The sequence below is a fragment of the Microcaecilia unicolor genome, chromosome 9 (assembly GCF_901765095.1).
Source record: "Microcaecilia unicolor chromosome 9, aMicUni1.1, whole genome shotgun sequence".
Lineage (NCBI taxonomy): Eukaryota > Metazoa > Chordata > Amphibia > Gymnophiona > Siphonopidae > Microcaecilia > Microcaecilia unicolor.
The window spans coordinates 144333661-144359069 of NC_044039.1; the positions used below are offsets into that span (position 1 = coordinate 144333661).

At 46.9% G+C, this 25409-nt stretch overlaps 1 protein-coding gene across 2 annotated transcripts in view; it reads left to right on the forward strand.

Annotated features, from left to right (window-relative positions):
• Positions 1–25409, forward strand: part of GANC (glucosidase alpha, neutral C) — a 109422-nt gene that overhangs the window by 45052 nt on the left and 38961 nt on the right. For both annotated transcript variants that reach the window (XM_030214423.1, XM_030214424.1), the window contains exons 14-17: positions 5227–5370; positions 7727–7823; positions 14142–14243; positions 20267–20510. In XM_030214423.1, the coding sequence (XP_030070283.1) occupies positions 5227–5370; positions 7727–7823; positions 14142–14243; positions 20267–20510 (587 nt within the window). The remainder of the gene's footprint in view (positions 1–5226; positions 5371–7726; positions 7824–14141; positions 14244–20266; positions 20511–25409) is intronic.

A 25409-nucleotide genomic window follows, 5' to 3' on the forward strand; every position in this document is an offset into this window, starting at 1 on the left:
ATCTTGCAATTTGTGTCGAAAGATGGGCACCCTTCTCTTTCAAAAATAAGCCTGTCTTCTAAAGAGACCAGAGTCCATTCCCGGTACAAAATCAGCATTTTCCTACATGGCAACATATCACTAACATTAGGATTCTGATTCCAAAAGTGCAAAAGCTCCCTCCAGATATTTCTTAAAGGTTGCAGCAATATACTATTATGGCATGTCAGTGGCAAACTCTCAGTTCAGACCTGCAAAAGAAAATTTAAATGCCACAGGTCAAACAGTGCCTGTTCCCAGTGTACTGGTGTGAATTGATCAGAGACAAATATCCAGTCTTGATGGTGTCTTAATAAACAGGCTTGATTATACCGTTTAATACAGGGTAATCCTAGACCCCCTCGCGACCAGGTATCATAAAGGTAATCCATACGCATTTTCCCATGCCCCTCTAGAAGTTGCGTATGATAGAATTTGCGCACACAGCTTCTAGAATAGCGACTAAGGACAGCTGCAGCCGCTACTGCTAATTGGTCTTCAGATTATGATAAGTTTAGAACTCAAGTTGAGTTTGGTAGTCCTGCGGACAGACTCTGAACTGGTTTTGAGCTTGTTAATGAGACTGAATTAAGAGCTCTTTTCACAAAGTATAGTTTGTCGTATTGTTCACTGGGCAGTTGTCCTCCGTATGTAATTAGGGAGGCTCCACAATTCCTTTTTGTACTATTGAAGCAATGGTTGGATGATCAACTCAAAAATGGTAGTTTTCCACTTAATGGGGGAAACATTGTTCTTACTCCTGTAATTAAGAGCTCTGCGATGGAAGCACATGAGGTCTCTAATTATAGACCCATTGCATCAATACCATTATTCACTAAAATTATGGAGGGTTTGGTGATCTCCCAATTAATAGCACATCTGGATAGATTCAATGTTTTGCATGTTTCACAGTCGGGATTCTGGAAACATCATAGCACTGAGTCAGTAATTGGGGCTATTCTGGCAGAGGGAAAATCAATATTAGGGAAAGGTCAGAAAGCTGTATTACCGTTCGATTTATCTTGTGCCTTTGACCTGGTAGATCATGGTCTTATATTGTCAATATTAAGTTCTGTTGGGATAGAGAGTAAGTTTTACGATGGTTTGAGGGTTTTTTTAAGTCAAAGATCATATATAGTAAGATTTCAGAAATCCCTCTCATCTTCTTGGAAGCCGTCTTTTGCAGTACTGCAACTGTGTTTAATGTGCTTAGGTAATATCAGGGGCGTAGCTATGGGTGGGCCGTCTTTCATGACCCTCCAATCGGTGCTAGTCTGGTTGCCAGGGGCGTAGCCACGAGTGGGCCTGGATGGGCCCAGACCCAGCCACTTTCCCTCCAGGCCCACCCACCCAACACGGACCTGCCAAGTCTCCCGCGAAACACGCGGCACCAGCTCCCATTTCCGGCCACTGCTGCTTCTCCTGTTGAGCAGCAGCAGCTGCTACAAAAACAAAGGAGGTAATTTAAACAAGCAAAAATGTTTTTAAAAAGCAAGCGCGGCACTGCAGGCAGCAATCAGGCAACTCCAGACTTCGCGCCTTCTGTCTCGCTGCACCCTACGTCTGGAATAAACTTCCTGAGCCCCTACGTCTTGCCCCATCCTTGGCCACCTTTAAATCTAGACTGAAAGCCCACCTCTTTAACATTGCTTTTGACTCGTAACCATTTGTAACCACTCGCCTCCACCTACCCTCCTCTCTTCCTTCCCGTTCACATTAATTGATTTGATTTGCTTACTTAATTTTTTTTTTTTTTGTCTATTAGATTGTAAGCTCTTTGAGCAGGGACTGTCTTTCTTCTATGTTTGTGCAGCGCTGCGTACGCCTTGTAGCGCTATAGAAATGTTAAATAGTAGTAGTAGTAGTAGTAGCTCTGCAGCCGCTCCTCTCGCCTCTCACGTCACTGCCCCTGGAGTAAGACCCCGGAGGAGCGCACTGACGTGAGAGGCGAGAGGAGCAGCTGCAGAGCCGACAGCCAATGCCTGATGGCTGCCTGCGGTGCCGCGCTTGCTTTTTAAAAGCATTTTTGCTTGTTTAAATTACCTCTTTTGTTTTTGTAGTGGCCTCTGCTGCTCAACAGGAGAAACAGCAGCGGCCGCTGCTGCTCAACAGGAGAAGCAGCAGTGGTCGGAAATGGGAGCTGGCGCTGCATGTTTCGCGGGAGACTTGGCAGATCTGTGTTGGGCGGGCGGGCCTGGATGGAAAGAATGGGATAGAGAGAGAGACACTGGATGGAAGAATCGGGAGAGGGGGTAGACGGATGGAAGGATGGGGAGAGAAAGAGGGAAAACAGATGGAAGGATGTGGAGAGAAAGACACGATGGAAGGATGGGGAGAGAAAGGGGGAGATGGATGAATGGATACAGAGAGAAAGAGGAGAGATTGGAAGGATGTGGAGAGAGAAGGGACACTGAACAGAAAAGGGTAGAGAGAGAGAGAGAGACACTGGATAGAAGGAGGGGGAGAGAGACACTGGATAGAAGGAGGGGGAGAGAGACACTGGATAGAAGGAGGGGGAGAGAAGACATTAGATGGAAGGATCAGGAGAGAGGGTAGGTGAGTGGATGGAAGGGTAGGGAGAAAGAGGAGATACTGGATGGAAGGATGCAGAAAGAAAGAGGGGAGACGTTGGAAGGATAGTGAGAGAATGAGTGGAGACACTGGAAGGATGGGGAGAGAAAGAGGAGAGCTGCTGGATGGAAAAGGGGAGTAGAGAGAGACTGGAGAATAAGAGGAAGGGGCATGGGGGAGAACAAAGGTGAGAAAAAGATGAAAAGCCATAGGTAGATGAAGGAAATTAAAGAATGGATAGTATGAATTAATTAAATCTGGACAGAGAGAGAGAGAGGCAGAAAAATATTGAAGAAAGTAAAGAAAAAGGAGAGAAAAATGACAAATGGCGCAGAAGAGTTAAGCGAAAATGTAGGAAAGCAGAATCTAGAGACTGGGAGCAACACAATGAGAAAAAGTAAATGGCCATACAACAAAGGTAAAGAAAATAATTTTATTTTTAATTTAGGATCAAGTAATATGGTATCTGTGTTAATAACGATTCAGAGACCAATACTTCCTTAGGTCAGGAGAGGATACCATAACAGCATTATACTGACCTGAGGCAGGAGGTTTTGGCCTCTGAAAGCTCATTGAAAAGGGTGTTAGCAGTGGCGTACCAAGGGGGGGGGGCGGTCCGCCTCGGGTGCACGCCGCTGGGGGGGTGCCGCGCGCCGGGCAGCGTCGTTCGTTTCCATGCTCCCTCTGCCCTGGAACAGGAAGTAACCTGTTCTGGGGCAGAGGGAGCATGGAAACGAACGATTCTGACCGGCGCGCAGCACCCCCCCAGCGGCGTGCACCCAGGGGGTTCCTTCGCCGGGGTGGGGTGTCCCTTCGCCGGGGGGGGTCACGCTGCACGGGGGGCGGGGCCCTGCACCCGGGGGGGGGGGCGGGGCACATTGGCGATCCGCCCCGGGTGTCAGCGCCCCTAGGAACGCCACTGGGTGTTAGGCTATTAAATAAATTATTTTCTGAAACCTGATGCACTGAAAAGCAGCACTTTTCCCCTGTGTGACAAATGCATCTGATTAGTGTGACTAAAGTTTGCTGGGGGGGGGGGGGGTAGAGAGAAAATTTTGTGCCCACCCACTTTGGGTTCAGACCCACCCAAAATTGGCAGTCTGGCTACGCCACTGAGTAATATGCTTTCATCAGCTGGTTATAAGATTCTTACTTACTCAGATGACTTAACCATATTGATACCAGTCAGCGGTACCTACTGTGACCTCGTGTAGTATTATAAATTGTGTTCGACAGCTTGAGAGATGGATAGCATATCATTTCTTAAAATTAAATAAATATAAGACTACATTTTTATTGATTGGTCAGGTTGACCAAATTTGGAATGTATGGCTTAAAATTTAAATCTGAGTCCCAACTTAAAATTTTAGGAGTATTGTTTAATAGTCAGCTTACACCAGTGCTGCAGATATCTTCGTTGCTTTAAAAAATCCTTTCTCTTAATGAAAACGTTGCGTAGAATCAGAAATTTGTTGGATTTTCAGGTTTTTCAACTAGTGGTTCAAAGTTTATTGGTCTCACAACTGAATTACTGTAACTGTTTTATACTGGTAGAACAAAGCTGCTGTTGACAAAATTAAACCATACAAAACATGGCGGCTAGGTTGATTTTTTTCCATCCCATCATTTCAGTAGTCATGCCTCTGCATGGCTCCCTACTGGTACACAAATAGAGTTTAAAATCTGCAGCCTGGTTTACAGAATGTTGTCTGGTCTATCTCCATCTTATTTAAATGTATTATATTTTCTTTGGAGAAAGAAATCTGTAAATCTGCCAGAAATGTTTACTATATTTCTTTCTAATCCGAAACCCTATCGTTCGAAAAGAGCTTACTATTCATTACCAAGTTGTACATATTTGGAATTGTGTGTCGATTACCATAAGGAGAATAGGTTCTTATCTAGCATTTAGAAAATGTTTAAAAACCTATCTTTTTAGGAAATATTTAAACCAAGATATTTAATCTCGCACTATTTTGGTATGTCATAAGGTGATTTGTACTTCATGATGTTTTGCTTCTTATATTGTTATCCGCATTGAACCTTGCAGTATATACAGAAATAAGACTATATTGTATTAAAGCCAATAATAAGGCTGTTAGCTCCAATTAACAACCAATTATTAAATTAAGTTGAGCACACATCTAATCTCATTCTATAAATTATGCATGCAAATTTGTGTGCTAAGCCTAAATTTGAGTGAGCAAGTTTCTAGAATTAGGGGGAGAGCGGTTGATCTTTATCGCTCTTCATGTAACTCTAAGCCCCACCCTTCCCCAACTGAGATAGATAAAAAGATTCTGATTATTCCACAACTTGAACAGCCAGAATTTGTGTTCCACAGCCTGGAAGTTTGGAAGAAAAACACTTATATGGTCGATACCTGCTGCCAACAGCATAAGTAGTTTTGAGTATCAGCCTGCAGAATTATATCTATGTAGCGGCTTTTTTTTTAATGCATGGTGCACGTGTAGTCCAATGAGACTGTCTTGGTTTATACTATCTAGTGCTAACACTCCAGTCAGTTTGGCTAAGTAAGAATTGTGAGAGGGGATGGGGTGCTGGAGGGTACTAGCCAGGGGGTTATTACAGTATCAAAGTATAATTAATTACTTTTAGCAACTTGTTGCACTGTAGGGTTCCACCGACATCCTCTTTGTATGGAATGACATGAATGAGCCTTCTGTCTTCAACGGACCGGAACTGACTATGCCAAAGGACACCGTACACTATGGTGGCTGGGAACACCGAGATCTTCACAATCTGTATGGTTTCTATCAGGTACAGCAGTCTTCCAAAGAGTATACAGGGAGCATTTGACCGGTTAAGTGCTGATATTCAGCTCTTAACCACCACGTAAATAGGGCCAAATAAAAGTCAGTCCTATCTTTATGCACTAACCCATAGCTGAATATTGCACTTAACTGGCTATGCATTAGCCGGCTCCAGAAACCTGGAAATTCAGTGCCAGTGCCCGGACATGGCCTGACATTGAATTTCTGGGTTTAACGCCGATGGCAGTCAGCAGTATACTGATTGCCGTCAGCTGAATATCGGGCCTCAAATGTTTAAGAGGCACTCTCTCGTATGTGCTAATGAGTAGTTCCCAGGCAGGACTATACTGAACTATAGTTGTACTCTGTACGACATGCCCACCCTCACCCCTGCTCTCCCAATGCACCGCCACCAATGAAAGGAGATAGTTTGGCTGTGAGCAGTATTTACGCCCTGTGCACTCACACTGCTCATGCAGCCCTAGTAATGGCGCTTCTCACAAGGCAGATTCCTGTTGATGGCAGAGAGTGTGTGGAGGCGGGGACGGCAGAACCAGAGCCATAAGCGTCCACACAGTTCTGTCTGTTCTCCCCACCCCCTGTGCAGTAGGAGTTGTTAGGTAGTTCTTCTTATGTGCTAGTTTCCTCTACAGTCAGAACCACCTGGGGCAGCATTTGTGCAAGTTTACAAATGTATTAATATTACAATGGAGGACCTGTCAAAAAATGAATTGAGCCCCAGGGCTAGGTGTTCACAGCACAGGTACAGATTACCCATATACTTTGCAGTTGCATTCACACAGGGTTTTTCAAAATTAAATCCCAGTTTGCTTATCCATCCCTGCACCAAACCCTCCCCCATAGTGTCACCCAGCATATATACTCTAATTTAAGCCTTGGCCAGTAATCAAACCCCAAGTATAGACAGAAATACACACGTTTGTCTGTGTTAAAACTTTTGATCACCGTCCCTATGCTTTTTTCACTACACCTAGAATAGGAGAGAATACTTTCCTTACTTTCCTGATTCCCTTTCTTGCCTTGCTATGTGTCAGGAGAGATTAATGGATGTGATGAGCCCATTTTCATACAGAAGGTCTGGGTTTTGGATTGAGATTTGATTTCTCACTCTTTGATGGATAAGAGTTGTGCAGTGTCCATAGCCCTACAGAGAGCAGAGAGGTTCACATGTACCTCTCTATTGCACTCACTAGTGATCAGCAAAAGATGTTGCATGTTCTGCAGAGGATTGTTAGAGATATATCTACTGTGTTTAGAAAGGGGTGGGCTGCTTTCCACTGAGAATGCACAGGGCTCGCCAGTGGCGTAGGAAGGGGGGGCAGTGGGGCGGTTCGCCCCAGGTGCATGCGCTGGGGGGCTGTCGGCTCGCTGGTTCTCTGCTCTTTCTGCCCCGGAACAGGTTACTTCCTGTTCCGGGGCAGAGAAAGCAGGGAAGCAGCAGAGCAGACGCAACTCCCAGTGACGTGCACTGGGGGCGGATCGGCCCTTCCGCCTGCCCCCTGCTGCAAGGTAGGGTGTGTTTCGGGGGGGGGGGTGCGCTCCAGAGGGGGGGCGCCGTGCCCTGCACCCGGGGGGGGGGGGTGCGCAGCGGCGACCCGCCCCGGGTGTCAGGCACCCTCGCTATGGCACTGGGGCTCGCACACTGAGGCCATGGACTCACTGATGTCACAGCCATCTCATATCTGATCCCTGTCACTGATGTTTTTGGGACTGGAAAAGCTCCACTTAAAGCAATAAGGAGCTAAGAATGCCTTCCTGAACTGATGTTTCACATGGTGAGGGGGAATGATTGGCAGTGGTTTAGAGTAATAATCAATGAGACCAGTGTGAAATTGACTAGGTGTTGGAAAAGGGTCAATCCCTTTCCATGCACTCAAAACTCAAGCTGCTAAATTACTGTGAGGCATCCAGAATGTCCTGGGGCTGGTTCAGAAAAAAATTGTTTGTCTAGTTCAGCATGGCAGCTCTTACACCTTAATACCAGTGACAATCCTAGATCGGCTGCCACCCAAGGCGGATCGCCAATGCGCACCCCCCTCCCGGCGCATCAAACCCCCCCCCCCCCCCCCGGGTGCATTTTTAGCTGCTGGAAGCAGCCGCGTGGCTCCCTGCTCCCTCTGCCCCGGAACAGGAAGTAACCTGTTCTGGGGCAGAGGGATCAGGGAACCAGCGGAGCCGACAGATGCGCAGCTGCTCTCTGCACCCCCTCAGCAGCTTGCACCCGGGGCGGATCACCCCCACCGCCCCACCCTTGGTACGCCGCTGCTTAATACTATAAAGAAAACATGATAGGTAGGACTGATTTGATGATTTACCTGTTTATTTTCTCTATAATTTGCAAGCAAATGGCGAGTGCAGAAGGAATAATTCAACGCTCTGGAGGGATAGAGAGACCCTTTGTCCTCACACGGTCTTTCTTTGCTGGCTCGCAGCGCTATGGTGAGCGTCAGTATTCATTACAGTACTGTGCTGAAATGTGTGGATGAGAGACAGGAAGAGACGAATAGTAGATAAGAGGTGACAAAGCAATAGAATTTTATGGTTTGTAATGGGCTAGAAAACCCAGATCATTGTTGAGTCCTGTCTGGTGGGTGTTAAAATATTCCATCATTTTGACTTCAAAGGTCTTATGTTGCTGGATTGTCTTAGTTTCCTTTTAGCATTCTCACCATAAAATCATTGATGCAGTGTTCTGGTTTTTTAAAGTGCTGTCCCACAGAGATGACATCCTGGTTGGCATTGGCATTTTTCATGTTTTGTCTATGTAGATTAAAGCTTCTGAAGTGAAGTGGGAAGAGCAACTGCAGCAGAAAGCCTAAAAGCCAGTCTAGCACTCCTCCATCACGCTGCATGTTAACAAGGCAAGCACTTTGCAGAAATTGGGAGTCATCAACTAGAAGCTACTGCAGCAACTAAGATAAAATACAAGAAAAGCTCAATGGCAAAAATTAATGGCACCTTTGTACAATATTGGAGAGGGCTAAAGCAGTGACCTGGAGGATGCTGGTTCAAACCCCACTGCAGCACTTTGTAATTTTTGGAGGAGTAGCCTAATGGTTAGTGCAGTGAACTGCAATCCTGGGGAACTGCTTGTGACCCTGGGCAAGTCACTTAATCCTCCATTGCCCCAGGTACAAAATCTTAGAAAAGTACTACTACTACTTATCATTTGTATAGCACTACTAGTCGTACGCAGTGCTGTACACTGGGCATGAAGAGACAGTCCCTACTCGACAGACAAACAGGACAAATAAGGGATAAGGGAATTACTAAGGTGGGAATGATAAAACATGGGTACAGAACAAGTGAGTAAGGGTTAGGAGTTAAAAGCTGCATCAAAAAGGTGGGCTTTTAGCCTAGATTTGAAGGCGGCCAGAGATGTAGCTTGACGTACTGGCTCAAGAAGCCTATTCTAGGCATATGGTGCAGCAAGATAAAAGGAACAGAGTCTGGAGTTAGCAGTAGAGGAGAAGGGTGCAGATAAGAGAGATTTACCCAGTGAACGGAGTTCCCGGGGAGTAGTGTAGGGAGAGATAAGAGTGGAGAGGTTCTGAGGAGTTGCAGAGTGGATGCACTTGTAAGTCAATAAGAAGAGTTTGAACTGTACGTGGAAATGGGTAGGGATCCAATGAAGTGACTTGAGAGGGCTAATATGAGCATAGTGACACTGGCGGAATATAAGTCGTGCAGCAGAGTTTTGAACACATTGAAGGGGAGAAAGATGGCTTAGTGGAAAATCTGTGAGAAACAATTTGCAATAGTCTAAGCGAGAGGTGATAAGAGTGTGGATAAGGGTTCTGTTAGTGTGCTGATAAAGGAAAGGACAAATTTGGTGATATTATAGAGAAAGAAGTGACAGGTTTTAGCAGTCCATTGAATATGTACAGAGGAGGAGTCGAAGATGACCCCAAAGTTACGAGCTGATGAGACAGGGAGGATGAGAGTGTTATCCACAGAGTTAGAGAATGGGGGAAGAGGAAAGGTTGGTTTAGGGGGAAAGATAAGAAGCTCAGTCTTGGTCATGTTTAGTTTCAGATGGCAGTGAGACATCCAGGCAGCAATGTCAGATAGGCAGGCTGATACGTTGACCTGGATTTCTGCTGAAATTTCTGGTGTGGAGAGGTAGATCTGGGAGTCATCAACTTAAAGGTGATACTGAAAACTGTGAGATGAGATCAGGGTACCAAGGGAAGAAGGATAATTGAGAAAAGAAGAGGTCCCAGGACAGGTCCCTGAGGTACACCAACTGATAGTGGGATAGAAGTGGAGGAGGATCCACAAGAGAATATACTAAAAGTACAATGGGAGAGATAAGAAAACCAGAAAAGAACAGATCCCTGAAATCTAAGTGAGGACAATGTATCAAGGAGAAGGCAGTGATCAACAGTGTCAAAAGCATCAGATTGAGAAGGATGAGGATAGAATAGAGACCTTTGGATCTGGCCAGAAATAGGTCATTGGAGACTTTAGCAAGTGCTGTTTCAGTTGAATGAAGAGGGCAAAAGCCAGGTTGAAGTGGATCAAGAATAGCTTGAGATGAAAGAAAGTCAAGACAATGGCGGTGAACAGCACAGTCAAGTATCTTGGATAGAAAAGGGAGGAGAGAGATGGGCTGATAGTTGGAAGGACAGGTAGGGTCCAATGAAGGTTTTTTGAGGAGTGTTGTAACTATGGCATGTATGAAGGCATCCGGAACAGTTGCAGTGGAATGTGAAAAATTGAGGATATGACAGCACTACCTCTCCTACTGTTATCCTTTTATCTAAGTAGATGAGTGGAAATAGGATCAGAGGAACAGGTAGTTAGTTTTGAGGAGGAAAGAAAATGTGCAGTCTCCTCTTCACTGATTTCAGAAAAGGAGGAAGGGTTTGAAGGAGGGTTGAGAGAATGGACTAAGGGAAGGAGAGGTAGAGGTGACTTGGATGAGAATTAAAGTTTAATCTTATGAAAGTACTCAGCCAGAGTCTGGGGAGAAAGTGAAGGGGGAGTTGGAGGTGAAGGCACTTTGAGGAGAGAGTTCAGGGTGGCAAAGATATGTTGAGGGTTTCAGCCAAGACAATTTGTTAACTGGATGTAGTAGTCCTGTTTGGCAAGTGAAAGAGCAGACTGGAAGGAGGTCAGCAAGAATTTGAAAAGTATGAAGTTAGCATGGGCAAGGGATTTCAGCCAAAGGCGTTCAGCAGAGCGGACACAGGAATGTAGGTAGTGGATTCTAGAGGTCAGCCAAGGCAGGGGTTTGGTACGCCTTACAGAACGGGGAATGGGAGGAGTGAGATTATCCAGAGTAGAGGAGAGAGTAGTAGTATAGGAAGAGACAGCCTTATTGACAGACTAGGATAGCTTAGTGGTTGAGAAGAGATTTGAAACACTGGAGGACAGAGTAGAAGGGTCAATAGCCTGAAGATTCCTAAATGTATTGGTTGAGATTGGTCTTGACTGGGGGGGGGGGGGGGGGGGTTTAAGTGTGAAAGTTATCAGATGATGTTCAGAGAGGGGGAGAGCTGAGATGCAGAAACTGGAGAGTGAGCAGTTGGAGAAGAAGATAAGATCAAGACAGAAGCCATTCTGGTGAGTGGGGGTAGTGGAGCACAGTTGAAGATTGAAAGAGGATGTTAAATCGAGAAACTGTGAAGCATAAGAGTTAGAAGGATCATTAGCCTGAATGTTAAAATTCCCAAGAATGAGGGAAGGAGATGGAGATTCAAGAAAGAAAGGAAGCCAGGCATCAAAGTCAGTAAGAAAGGAATTTATCAGTGGGTTGATAAATGACTGCTACTCGGAGAGGCGGTGGAGTGAAGACGGATGGAGTGAAGGAAGAAAAGCAGCGAGACTGAGGTGGAGGAAGAGGTTGAAATCTACAGGAGGTTGAAAGTAGTAGCCTGACACCGCCTCCACAGCCAACTGGGTGAAGAGTATGGGGGGGAAAAGGCAACCTCCATGACACAGGGCCGCGGCTGAAGCAGAGTCTTCAGGGTAAAGCCAAGTCTTAGGGCAAGCAGATGGAGAGTACGAGAGATAAAGAGGTCGTAGATGTAGGAACGTTTGTTGCAGACAGAGCGGGCATTCCACAGAGCACATGAGAAAAGCAGGGAAGAAGGGGAACAGAAATTAGATTGGAGACATCACCGTGTGATCTGCACAAATAGGATGCGAGCTGATGTGGAGGACCAGGATAGGATTGATATCCCCAGTGGAGAGCAGGAGAAGGAGCAAGAGAGTACAGAGTAGGAGAGGCATGACAGTGACGAAGGTGAGTTGTACTCAGATAGAATGGAGATGGTTGAATGGAAGGAAGGAAATGTTGAAGGTTGAGAGCTGAGAAGGGAGAAGATAAGAGATGGTGAGATGATAAAAGCAGAAGGTGGGCAATATGTTCTTGCTTATAATATGTACAGTGCTGTGTACATCTAGTAGCACTATAGAAATTATTATTATTATTATTATTAATTTTACTAGTAGTAGTAATAAAGGACCACCAGATAAGGAGGATCCACTTCAGAAGATATGGGATCCAGCAGCTAATTGTGGACCACCTCCTTCATGAGCTGCTTGGGTGGAATTTAGGTTACTGGAAAACTTAATAGGGTTGTTAGGCTAAAGGGAATGTATGGCACAAGGGAAGTAAGGGGATAGGATTTGATACACCACCTTTCTTTTGGTTACTACATGGGAGGCGTCATTTACAGATCCCAAGTTGCTAGGCAACATTCCCCCTTCCCTCTAAGGCAGATTAGCTGTAAAGGTTAACACTATGCTGTAGTAGTACGCATGTATTTGTATCTTCATGCTGTATTTTCTGTATAGCTTTAAACTGGGATTATATCAGGATGTAATAGGCAACACATGTTTCTCTGATTCTGGAGAAATTGTGTAAACTGCCTCTCAGGTTGCAGATTAAATTTGAAATCGTAGTCCTGACACATTATATAAGTCCCTGAACCACCAAAGAACTGCACATTTATCAGATCTGGGTTTTTTGTTTTTTTTACAGTGACATAGCCAATGGCTTATTTAGGGTGGGCTTGAAATTTCGTTGCTGTCCCCGCCATAGGCGGTCGGTGGCCCAACTGTTTGGGGAGGCTAAAGGGGGTGGGGTTAGGGGTGGAGCTTAAATCCATAATTGTCTGATAACACACAGAAAAAATAAATAAAAATAAAAGTCACAATTAATACCTTTTATTAAATTTAGATATTAGATATGTATCATATGTCAAAGAATAAAGTGGTTGCTCAAAGCATATTCTAAGCACAATCGCTCAACTGCAAAACAGTATGCACAACTTTGTGCAAAAACACACTCAGAACCTTACTATACCATAAATATTACACTGGGCGGAACCTAATACACCAATATACCACCCATACGGAAAATGCAGACCGTCAACAATATGAAACAAGGGATCATATCATCACAATTCTCATGAAGAGCCACAAAACACCCTAATTCATGTTTAATGTGGTATAAAATGCCATAAATAAGTAAATAAATATAAACTTTTAATGTTGAGCACCTGATTCTCAAAGTGGACATATTCCAAACACTATAATGAAAATAAAATAATCTTTTCTACCTTTGTTGTCTGGTGACTTTTTTTCTGATCATGCTGGCCCAGTATCTGCTGCTATCTGTTCTCAGTGCAGGTCAGGAAGTCATCCTCGTTAAATATCTCCCTGGCAACACAGGACACCTCCAGCCACCCCCCCCCCCTCCCCTGCTCTCCCAGCAGTAAGGTAAACAAACCATAAACCAATTTCTACAATTGGTTACACAAGGCTAGAGGGCTTTCACTGCAGCTCCTGCTGTGAGGATGGAGGTAAATCAACAATTTAAACCCCTCAGAGCACAGCAGGGGAGGCTTAGCCTGTCCAAGCCCCTTATACCGGGCGCCTATGGTCCCCGCCCTTCTCGCCCCGCAAACTGAAAATAGAAATACCTGAGCTGGTGGGAATCCCAAAGCTCCATCAGTTGAAGACCTACTCCCAGACAGAACAATTCCAATCTGGGCAGCCAGTAGCACTGTCCCAGAACTGCTGCCATCACTGGCCCCTGAGCATGCATAGTTTTTGCCCATGTATACATGCGAGAAAACTGAGCATGTGTTGGGAGGGAGGGGGGAGACAAGGTTGCTGATGGTGGCTGCCCCGGGACAGTGCTGCTAGTTGCACAGGTTGGAAGAATTCTGGCTGAGAGCACCAAATTTGACTGGGCCTGAGCCCTGAACGGGTGGGCCCAGGCCAACCCATAGCTACATCACTGTTTTATCAGCTTGTAGGATCCTTCTGTCTTCCCAAAACCTTCTTTTGGCCATTCAAGCTGGCATCAGTGAGACAGCAGGCATTCATTTTATTTTGTGCCTCTCTAATGAAATATCATTCATTTTTTCAGTTGTCAGGTGACAATCCACCTTCAATCCCAGAAATTCAGGCCTGACTGTTCTTGGAAACTGTTGGGTAAAAGTTGTTGGGTTTTATTTTGAAGTTGGGCTTTTTGTTGTTGTTGTTTTTTTTTGTTTGTTTGTGTGCTCCAATGAAGATATTATTTTGTTACTATCTATGTGCTTGCATTATGAATTGTTTTTAGCACTAACCGCTATGGTCCTCATATGGAGTGGCAGTAGATCAAATTTGTAATAATAAATAAAAAGTAGACCAATGATACAGAAGAATAAATTACAAGATTAGTGAATGTCACAGTAATCTCACCAACTGCTAAAGTCATGCTGTTTAAAGATTTAATTCTCTAATTGGTATTTTCAGGTGCAGTTTGGACCGGGGACAATAAAGCTGAATGGGGTTACCTGAAAATCTCCATCCCAATGCTACTTACGATCAGTATTGCAGGCATTTCCTTTTGTGGGGGTAAGTGGCCTTATACCAGAGACTGTGCTTTCCATATGAAGTTTTTTCCTTTTCGGCTTATTTTTATTAGATATAACTATGAGAGCAAAGTTCCTCATATACATTTCCCTCATGGTTTCATTCACAAAGCTGTTTTCTAATAAATACAGTGTAATAGTGTTCTAGGCTTTGCACCTAGGTTAGCTTTAATTTTGTGTCCAATTTTGTGGGCTCCCTCTACAGAAACAAGTTTTGCATATGAGTCAGCCAGGGCGGCCCAAGGCAGTCTAATGCCTGACACAAGGATGAGAAGGTGCCCCCCCCCCTGCCCAAAATCTCTCCCTTCACACATACACTCTCTCTCTCTCTCTCCCCCCTCCCCCCCCAGCCGCGGTCTGGCATCTCACCCCTTCCTTCCTCAGTCCCCTTCCTCGAGTGTACCTTCTTTTTTTGGTTTTCTAAAAGTTGCAGGCACTGATTTCCATACGCTGCTCTGCTGCTGTCACTGGCTTTTTCTTTCTACTGCGGTCCTCCTCTCTGAAGTAACATCCTGTTTCCTCAGAGGCGGGCCACAGTACAGAGAAGAAGCTGGTGCTGGTGGCAGGGCAGAGTATGGGAATTGCTGACGACGACTTTTGGAAAGAAACAAGGACATCCCTGACGAACACTTGGACGACTTTACCTAGCCATGTTTTTCTCACAACCAAGGCACAAGAAGGCGCCCGAAATGACCAGATGACCACCGGAAGGAATCGGGGATGACCACCCCTTACTCCCCCAGTGGTCACCCCTCCAACCCTTAAAAAACATCTTTAAAAATATTGATTGCCAGCCTCAGATGTCATACTGAGCTCCATCACATCAGTATGCAGGTCCCTGGAGCAGTTTTAGTGGGTGCAGTGCACTTCAGGCAGATGGACCCAGCCCCCCCCCCCTGTTACGTTTGTGGAGGAAACAGCGAGCCCTCCAAAACCCACCACAAACCCACTATACCCACATCTAGGTGTCCCGCTTCACCCGTAATGTCTATGGTAGTGGTGAACAATTGTGGGTAGTGGGTTTTGGGGGGGGGTTGGGTAGTGGGTTTTGGGGCTCAGCACACAAGGTAAGGGAGCTATATTCCTGGGAGCAATTTCTGAAGTCCACTGCACTGCCCCCTAGGGTGCCCGGTTGGTGTCCTGGCATGTCAGGGGGACCAGTGCACTACGAATGCTGGCTCCTCCCACGACCAAAGGGCTTGCATTTGGTCATTTCTGAGATGGACGTTCTTGGTTTCCATTATCGCCGAAAATCAGAAACGACCAAGTCTAGGGACGACCATCTCTAAGGACGACCAAAATTTCAAGATTTGGACGTCCCTGACTGTATTATCGAAACGAAAGATGGACGTCCATCTTGTTTCAATAATACGGGTTCCCCTGCATCGGGACGTTTTGCGAGGACGTCCTCATCAAAACTTGGACGTCCCTTTCGATTATGCCCCTCCATGCCATAGTTTGTATTGCTATTTGAATAGTTCTACTACTGTAATTGTCTACTGCTTATGTTTGTTTATTCTTGCTGTACGCTGCCTTGAGTGAATTCCTTCAAAAAGGTGGTAAATAAATCGTAATAAATCTCTATGGGCCAGATGCATCAACCAAACGTTAAAAAAACCAAAATGTTAAAGTCCCTAACGAATTTTAAAAAACGAAGGATGCACCAAAAAAAAAAGTCGCACATGTTCGGTGCGGTACTGTAAAGTACAATGCATCAAACCTGTGTAATCCCCGTCGGTAATCGGCCCCTAACGCATGCGCAGAGCAGCCAAGCATTATGCTGGCTGCTCTGCGCATGCCAAAAAACGTCAAAAAATGAAAACAAAATTAAAAAAAAGATCGGAAGGGGGCAAAGGCGCTCGTCAGGAGCGTCCTTCATGGACGGCCTTGCCCCCTCCGCCCCCCACCCGAGTTTGCTGCTTCCACCCCGCATCCAAACAGAAATAAATATAAAAAAATCAAAACTTTTAAGGCTGGCCCGAGCCCCCTCCCTTTCTCTCTTTCCCAGCCCCCGCCGCCCAACCCCCTGAGGTTGTCACTGTCATTCCCCCTCTCCACCGGGCCCCCCTCCCTCTTACCGGGCCCGCGCAGTGCCTGTGAGGCAAGAAGAAAAGCAAGAAGAACAGCTCAGTTGATGCCTTCCAGTCTTCGGCGTCTCTCCTGTGCTCGTGGGCCCGCCCCCGTCTGACGTAAGTAATCAACATAGGTTACTTACGTCAGACGAGGGCGGGCACAGGAGCAAAGGAGGGACGTCCTTTCCTCTTGGGCCCGCCCTTGTCTGACGTAAGTAACCTACGTTGATTACTTACGTCAGACGGGGGCGGGCCCAGGAGCACAGGAGAGACGCCGAAGACTGGAAGGCATCAGCTGAGCTGTTCTTGCCTCACAGGCAAGGCCCGGTAGGAGGGAGGGGGCCCGGTGGAGAGGGGGAACGACAGCGACGACCTCAGGGGGGCGGCGGGGGCGGGGCGGAGGATGGCGGGCAGGGCTGGGAAAGAGAGAAAGGGAGGGGGGCTCGGGCCAGCCTCAAAAGTTTTGATTTTTGGATTTTTATCTGTTTGGATGCAGGAGGAAGCGGCGAACGCGGGGGGGGGGGGGGGGGGCAAGGCTGTCCATGAAGGACGCTCCTGATGAGCGCCTTTGCCCCCTCTCGATCTTTTTTTTTTTTTTTTTTTTGCCAGCTTGTTTTGAGGTGCAGGGGGAAGCGGAGAGATGACAGCTCAGGCCTTAACGACAGGTCTGAGCTCACGTAAAATTGTAGACGGTAAATGAATCGTTGCAATCTTCGGTATGGTTAGTGCATTCCAAATTGTCCACATTTCAATGGTAGTTACTATTTTGCATTCCATTTTCGTTAGCTGCAAGCATCTTCGGAAAATGGCCTTTAATGCATGCTACAGTTCAAAATTTCTTCGTTAAGGGGATCGTTACAGGGTCGTTAAGGGTTAGTGCATCTGCCTCTCTGTGACATAAATGGTCAGTCGCTACCTGTGCATTGCATCTTGTTTTGGCAGAGGAAGGGCAGAGGCATGTCCTTAGAGTACAAGGTAAATGGTCAAAATGAGCCAGCGGGGATACTTAAATCTCAAACAAACTTCCAGCTGTATCTAATGTATTATTCTTTTTCAAACTCCGTTCCAAACAGCACAAAAAAATGTTTTTGAATTCTTTAAATGTTTATTTCAACAAAATTCACTGGTTTCGATACATATTCTTGACTTTCACACATGTCTCACTTCTGTAGAAAATACTGTAAAATACTCCAAGGTAAAAGTTCTTCAAATTTATTTTCGCATTTTGCAGAGCACGGACGTCCCTACCTAAATGCGGCATGTTGCGCAGATACTGCCTCAGGGTGTGGTCCGCCAAAACTTTTATACTTGAAGAATCACATGTACTACATCCGTGCCTGCCTTATACTACTGCTGCATGTTGGTGGGGGCACCGTGCTCTGCAAAATGTGAAAATGAATTTGAAGAAGAACTTTTACGTTAGAGTATTTTAAAGTATTTTCTACAGAAGTGAGACGTGTGTGACAATTAATTTTGTTGACATAAACATTTAATGACTTCAAAAACATTTTTGTGCTGTTTGGGAACTGAGTTTGAAGAAGAATAAAACATTAGATACAGCTTAGAGTACAAGGGACATTTTGGGCCTGGTTCACTAAGGCTCCTTTCCTCCTTCCTTAGTGTCCCTTCAGACTGGCCTAAATGGATGGGAAGTACCACAGCAGTGAGAATCAAGGGTGGAACCTTGGAACCCCAATATTCGAGCCCCAAAAGCCACATCTTGACGAGCAAGAACATCTCCGCTACCTACGCTCTTGTGCCCGATCTGAACTCATTTGGCTGCAATCTTGTGCCCATGCTGACTTCATACATTTCAGATTCTTGCTGACCTCCTTCCAGTCTGTTCTTTCACTTGCCAAACAGGACAACTTCATCCACTTGACAAACTCTCTTGGCTCAAACCCTCGACGTCTCTTTGCCACACTGAACTCTTTCCTCGAAGTGCCTTCACCTCCAACCCCTCCTTCATTTTCTCCCCAGACTATGGCTGAGTACTTTCATAAGATTCACAAGATTAACCTTGAGTTCTCATTTAAGTCACCTCCACCTCTCCTTCCCCCCAGTCCGTTCTGTCAACCCTTCTTCAACCCCTGCCTCCTTTTCTTCCTTTTCTGAAATCAGTGAAGAGGAAACTGCACATTTCCTTTTCTCCTCCAAACTGACATGTCCCATAATACATAAAGGAAAATATAAGAATACATTACCCAAAAAGGAAAACAAAACAAATACATGACAATCCTCATTAATTACAGGCCACATCAAGGGAGAAAGTAAGAGCTCAGATTTCAATAGCCAAAATAAAAAGAAAGAGAGAGAAATATACATTTCCCCTACAAACTTGGAGACAATTCACATTTACAGAACTAAAAAACTATCATGCCCATTATACCCATTGTAAAGCACTAGGAGATTAGGTGCAGCTGTGTTGCAAAGCTGCAAAAGATAACCCAGCTGAACAACCCAAAAGCTTTGGGCTTCTAGAAAAGTAAGATATGTTGGTGAGCTGGGAAGCCAAACAGTTGAATAGTCATAAGAACATAAGAATAGCCATGCTGGGTCAGACCAATGGTCCATCTAGCCCAGTATCCTGCTTCCAACAGTGGCCAATCCAGGTCACAAGTACCTGGTAGAAACCCAATTAGTAGCAACATTCCATGCTACCAATCCCGGGGCAAGCAGTGGCTTCCCCAATGTCCATCTCAATAACAGACTATGGATTTTCCTCCAGGAACTTGTCCAAACTTTTTTATAACCCAGATATGCTAACCGCTTTTACCACATCCTCCGGCCTTGAGTTCCAGAGCTTAACTATTCTTTGAGTGAAAAAATATTTGTCTTCTGTCCCTCATCCCAGCACAGAGACGCACTTGTTCTGCCCTATCTTAGGGATTCAGCCTAGCTGTCTTCCGTCCCACTCCCCATTGCTATTTCATTGTTTATCCCGACAGTTTTTAGACCAGAACATTACTATCAAGTGACTCCATCCAGTATGTTTTGTCAAGTAGCTCCCTGAGACAAAGTAAATAAGGTCAGTTCCAATTTTTTTCATATTTTGTAAAACGCATTATTCACTTCCATTCATTTTTAAGCTATATGGGAAATGTCTTGAGCATTTTATAACCATAATTTAAACACAGTACTTTACAACACCGCAATTACTCACACATCTTCCACTCTTGATTGTGTTTTGATGTCTAGGATTTATTCCAAATGTCTCAAGTATACATTAGCGACTTTGTGTCATTTACTCATCTAATTGTATTTTATTGTTTTAATGATTATATATGTTTTTACTGACATGTTTTTTACTATGATGTATAAGTTACATTTTAAATGTCACTAGTATATATTAGCTACTGTATGCTATACTATATTTTGTATGTTGTGACTACATTAGCCCTTTGCCTTTTTTTTGTTAATCATCTACCCATTTTTGTTTTATTACCATTTAATTGTTTTAATAATCATTGACATATGTTTTTAATCAAATGTTTTTATATGTTCTATAAATGTTTTATTTCTATTTAGACTCCTGAGGAAGGCACTTGTAGTGTCGAAACAGGGTACCTTGTAGAGTCTTCAATAAATTGAATTTTGGAATTTGATTGTTTCCTGTCTGTCAGTAAAGAGCCTGGTTCTGTTCCCACTCCTCTTTTTGCTCCTGTGATTACTCGTGGGACATTGGTGTTCTTTGCCTACTTCGGTGGTCTTGTTGTTTCCCCCTATATGCAACATTTAGAAAATCTGTCTCCTTGCCTTCAAAGAACCTAAAGATCCAGTAGTAGATAGATTCAATTAATACCGTTGCCATGTCAGCTCAAAATTGACCCCACTGTATTCACAGTTTTGGACAACTGAGTAAAATACACTGGGTGAATGTTTCTAAATGTGTTTCAATGCTTTTTGTATTTAATTTTTTGTTTACAACAAACAGCCGATGTTGGCGGGTTTACTGGCAATCCAGACCCAGAACTCTTGGTTCGCTGGTACCAAGCTGGAGCATACCAGCCTTTCTTCAGAGGTCATGCCATCATGGACAGCAAACGACGTGAACCCTGGCTCTTTGGAGCAGAGAACACGCGGATCATCCGGGAGGCCATTCGAGAGCGCTATGCCCTTCTGCCTTATTGGTATCTGTTGTTCTATCGGGCACATGTGTCTGCTGAGCCAGTTATGAGGTAAAAAAAAAAAAACAGACCCTAACTTCACAAGGGAATCACGCTTTGAAAAAGATCTTTTCAAAAGTTACAGAACTTGAGCAAGTCCTGCAAAATGCTTACAGTGCTGTGAATAAACATGAAAGAGAATGAAAGCTATTTTCCCTGAAAAAGCTCAAAGTTAGTCTAGCAGGGCAAATTACATTTTTGTAACAGATAATCCAGGATTTCCTATTACAAGTTGCAACCCCAGGAGTAGTTAAGTTCTGGCTGGGTCAGTAATAGGATTTCTTTCCATATAGATTCCGTGCAAGGGATAGTGATGGGAACAGAATAAAGGTAGGGCAGATCCATGTCACAGTTCTGAAGAGTAGAACAATAAAACCAAAACCAGGAAATACCGATGGCTCTACAGAGCTCCGTTTCGTAATCTTCCTCAGGAACCCCGGTATCAAAGAGTAGAAGAGAAACTGAAACTAGAGTCAGATGGCTTTCAAAAATGACACTGGAGATAATGCCAACTCGATTTCCTTCCGAACCAAAATATCCAAGATGACAAATGTATAGAGTGGAATAACATCGCTTGATCTTTGTTCTGTCTATAAAGTTTATTTTAAGTATGATATCATCTTGGGTATTCTCCGAGGACAAGCAGGCTGCTTGTTCTCACTGATGGGTGACGTCCATGGCAGCCCCTCCAATCGGAACACTTTCTAGCAAAGTCCTTTGCTAGCCCTCGCGCACCGATGCGCATGCGCGGCCGTCTTCCCGCCCGAACCGGCTCGTGCCGGCCAGTCTTCTTTTGTCCACGCTCGGTACGGTCGTGTTTTGCCGTTCGTGCCCCGAAAGTTGACCTCGTGCATCGTTTTTTGACTTCGCTTAAAAAAAAAAAAAAAAGGTGTCGGAATGAGACCTTTTCGGTCTGTTCCCCTTCCTGTATTTCTAGTTTTGCCCCGGTAAGTTTTCTTTCGTCATCGGGGTAGGCCTTATTTAGGCCTCGGTTCGAAGTTTTTCTTCTCCCTCTTTTTGTGGTGCCATTTTCGCCATTTCGAGTTTTGATCTCGCCGGCGCGATTTTTCCGCCCATGACATCGAAGTCTTCCAGCGGCTTCAAGAAGTGCACCCAGTGCGCCCAGGTAATCTCGCTCACTGACAGGCACGCGTCGTGTCTTCAGTGTCTGGGGGCTGGGCACCGCCCGCAGGCCTGTAGTCTGTGTTCTCTTTTGCAAAAGCGGACTCAGGTAGCGAGATTGGCCCAGTGGAACGTTTTGTTCTCGGGCTCTTCGTCGGCATCGGCACCGGGAGTAACGACTGCTTCGACGTCGTCGGCGCCCGGACCTTCATCCTCGCCCCCGATTGCATCGAGTGCATTAAGGCATCGGCCCTCTGCATCGGGGCCGAGACATCGGAGGGCTGCGTCGGCGTCGGTGGTACCGAGACCTCCTCGTCTGCTGATGTCGTCGGACGGTGGTGCTTCGTCTGGAGTGCAGGTGAGGGCTGTCCATTCCCCTGCTGGTGGCGGTGAGCCTTCGGGTGGGTCTCCCCCTACCCTGAGGGCTCCTGCGGTACAGCCCCCCCGAGACCGACCTCCTTCGGCCTCGGCCCCGAGGAAGCGACGGCTGGATTCTACGTCCTCCTCGTCGGTGCCGGGAAGCTCCGGTGACATGCTTCGTTCCAAAAAATCGAAGAAGCATCGTCACCAGTCCCCTTCCCGTGTCGGCACCGAGAGCTCTGGGTCGCCGAGGGAGTCGGCACCCAGTAGGCATCGGCACCGAGAGGACCGCTCGCCCTCTGTTCAAGAGGTGTCGGTGCGCTCCCCTTTGGACAGCCCGGAACAGCCTCCACGCCCGGAACAGATTCTGACATCGACACCTGCATCGACTTCCATGTCTTTTTCCACAGCCGCTCTGCACGAGAGTCTCCGGGCCGTTCTCCCAGAGATCCTGGGAGAGCTGTTGCGCCCTACCCCTCCGGTACCAGGGGTGCTTGCGCCACCGGTACCGTCGAGCGAGGCGGAGGCTGGCCCCTTGCCCGGGGTGAGGTCTCCGACGCGGTGCCGCTTGCGGTACCGACTGCGGTAGCCTCCCAGGAAGGCTCCCCGACTACGCCGGCGGAGGGAGCTTCGCCGGTGCGGGCGAGGGAGTCTACCTCTCGACGCTCCCACCGTGGCCGTGGTTCCACGGAGTCGAGCCGGGCACGGCTGCAGACAAAGGTCCGTGAACTTGTGTCTGACACCGATGGTGAGGCCTCGTGGGAAGAGGAAGAGGACATCAGATATTTCTCTGACGAGGAGTCTGAGGGTCTTCCTTCTGATCCCACTCCCTCTCCTGAAAGGCAGCTTTCTCCTCCCGAGAGTCTGTCTTTCGCTTCCTTTGTCCGGGAGATGTCTATGGCCATCCCCTTCCCGGTGGTTGTGGAGGACGAGCCCAGGGCTGAAATGTTTGAGCTCCTGGACTATCCTTCTCCACCTAAGGAAGAGTCCACAGTACCCATGCATCATGTCCTAAAAAAGACATTGCTGGTGAACTGGACTAAGCCATTAAGTAATCCCCACATTCCCAAGAAGATCGAGTCCCAGTACCGGATCCATGGGGACCCAGAGCTGATGCGCACTCAGTTGCCTCACGACTGGAGTTGTGGATTTGGCCCTAAAGAAGGCCAAGAGTTCTAGGGAGCATGCTTCGGCGCCCCCGGGCAAGGACTCTAGAACCTTGGACTCCTTTGGGAGGAAGGCCTACCATTCTTCTATGCTCGTGGCCAAAATTCAGTCCTACCAGCTCTACACGAGCATACACATGCGGAACAATGTGCGGCAGTTGGCGGGCTTGGTGGATAAGCTCCCCCCTGAGCAAGCCAAGCCATTTCAGGAGGTGGTCAGGCAGCTGAAGGCGTGCAGAAAATTCCTGGCCAGAGGGGTGTATGACACCTTTGATGTTGCGTCCAGGGCCGCTGCTCAAGGTGTGGTGATGCGCAGACTCTCATGGCTGCGTGCCTCCGACCTGGAGAATAGAATCCAGCAGCGGATTGCGGACTCGCCTTGCTGTGCGGATAATATTTTTGGAGAGAAAGTCGAGCAGGTGGTAGAGCAGCTCCACCAGCGGGACACCGCTTTCAACAAGTTCTCCCGCCGGCAGCCTTCAGCCTCTACCTCTACAGGTAGAAGATTTTTTGGGGGAAGGAAGACTGTTCCCTACTCTTCTGGCAAGCGTAGGTACAATCCTCCTTCTCGACAGCCTGTGGCCCAGGCTAAGCCCCAGCGCGCTCGCTCTCGTCAGCAGTGTGCGACTCAGCAAGGCCCCTCGGCTCCCCAGCAAAAGCAAGGGACGAGCTTTTGACTGGCTCCAGCAGAGCATAGCCGACATCCAAGTGTCAGTGCCGGGCGACCTGCCAGTCGGAGGGAGGTTGAAAGCTTTTCACCAAAGGTGGCCTCTCATAACCTCCGATCAGTGGGTTCTCCAAATAGTCCGGCAAGGATACACCCTCAATTTGGCCTCAAAACCTCCAAATTGTCCACCGGGAGCTCAGTCTTACAGCTTCCAACACAAGCAGGTACTTGCAGAGGAACTCTCCGCCCTTCTCAGCGCCAATGCGGTCGAGCCCGTGCCATCCGGGCAAGAAGGGCTGGGATTCTATTCCAGGTACTTCCTTGTGGAAAAGAAAACAGGGGGGATGCGTCCCATCCTAGACCTAAGGGCCCTGAACAAATATCTGGTCAAAGAAAAGTTCAGGATGCTTTCCCTGGGCACCCTTCTCCCCATGATTCAGGAAAACAATTGGCTATGCTCTCTGGACTTGAAGGACGCCTACACGCACATCTCGATATTGCCAGCTCACAGACAGTATCTGCGATTTCAGCTGGGCACACGTCACTTCCAGTACTGTGTGCTACCCTTTGGGCTCGCCTCTGCGCCCAGAGTGTTCACGAAGTGCTTGGCTGTAGTAGCAGCGGCACTTCGCAGACTGGGGGTACACGTGTTCCCATATCTCGACGATTGGCTGGTAAAGAACACATCCGAGGCAGGAGCTCTACAGTCCATGCAGATGACTATTCGCCTCCTGGAGCTACTGGGGTTTGTGATAAATTATCCAAAGTCCCACCTTCTCCCAGTGCAGAAACTCGAATTCATAGGAGGTCTGCTGGATTCTCGGATGGCTCGCGCCTATCTCCCAGAGGCGAGAGCCAACAACTTGTTGTCCCTCGTCTCGCGGGTGCGAGCGTCCCAGCAGATCACAGCTCGGCAGATGTTGAGATTGCTGGGCCACATGGCCTCCACAGTTCATGTGACTTCCATGGCCCACCTTCACATGAGATCTGCTCAATGGACCCTAGCTTCCCAGTGGTTTCAGGCTGCTGGGGATCTAGAAGACGTGATCCACCTGTCCACGAGTTTTCTCAAATCCCTGTATTGGTGGACGATTTGGTCCAATTTGACTCTGGGACGTCCGTTCCAAATTCCTCAGCCACAAAAAGTGCTGACCACGGATGCGTCTCTCCTAGGGTGGGGAGCTCATGTCGATGGGCTCCACACCCAAGGAAGCTGGTCCCTCCAGGAACGCGATCTGCAGATCAATCTTCTGGAGTTACGAGCGGTCTGGAACGCTCTGAAGGCTTTCAGAGATCGGCTGTCCCACCAAATTATTCAAATTCAGACGGACAACCAGGTTGCCATGTATTACATCAACAAGCAGGGGGGCACCGGATCTCGCCCCCTGTGTCAGGAAGCCGTCAGCATGTGGCTCTGGGCTCGCCGGCATGGCATGGTGCTCCAAGCCACATATCTGGCAGGCGTAAACAACAGTCTGGCCGAAAGGTTGAGCAGGATTATGCAACCTCACGAGTGGTCGCTCAGTTCCCGTGTAGCGCGACAGATCTTCCAGGTGTGGGGTACCCCCTTGGTAGATCTCTTCGCATCTCGAGCCA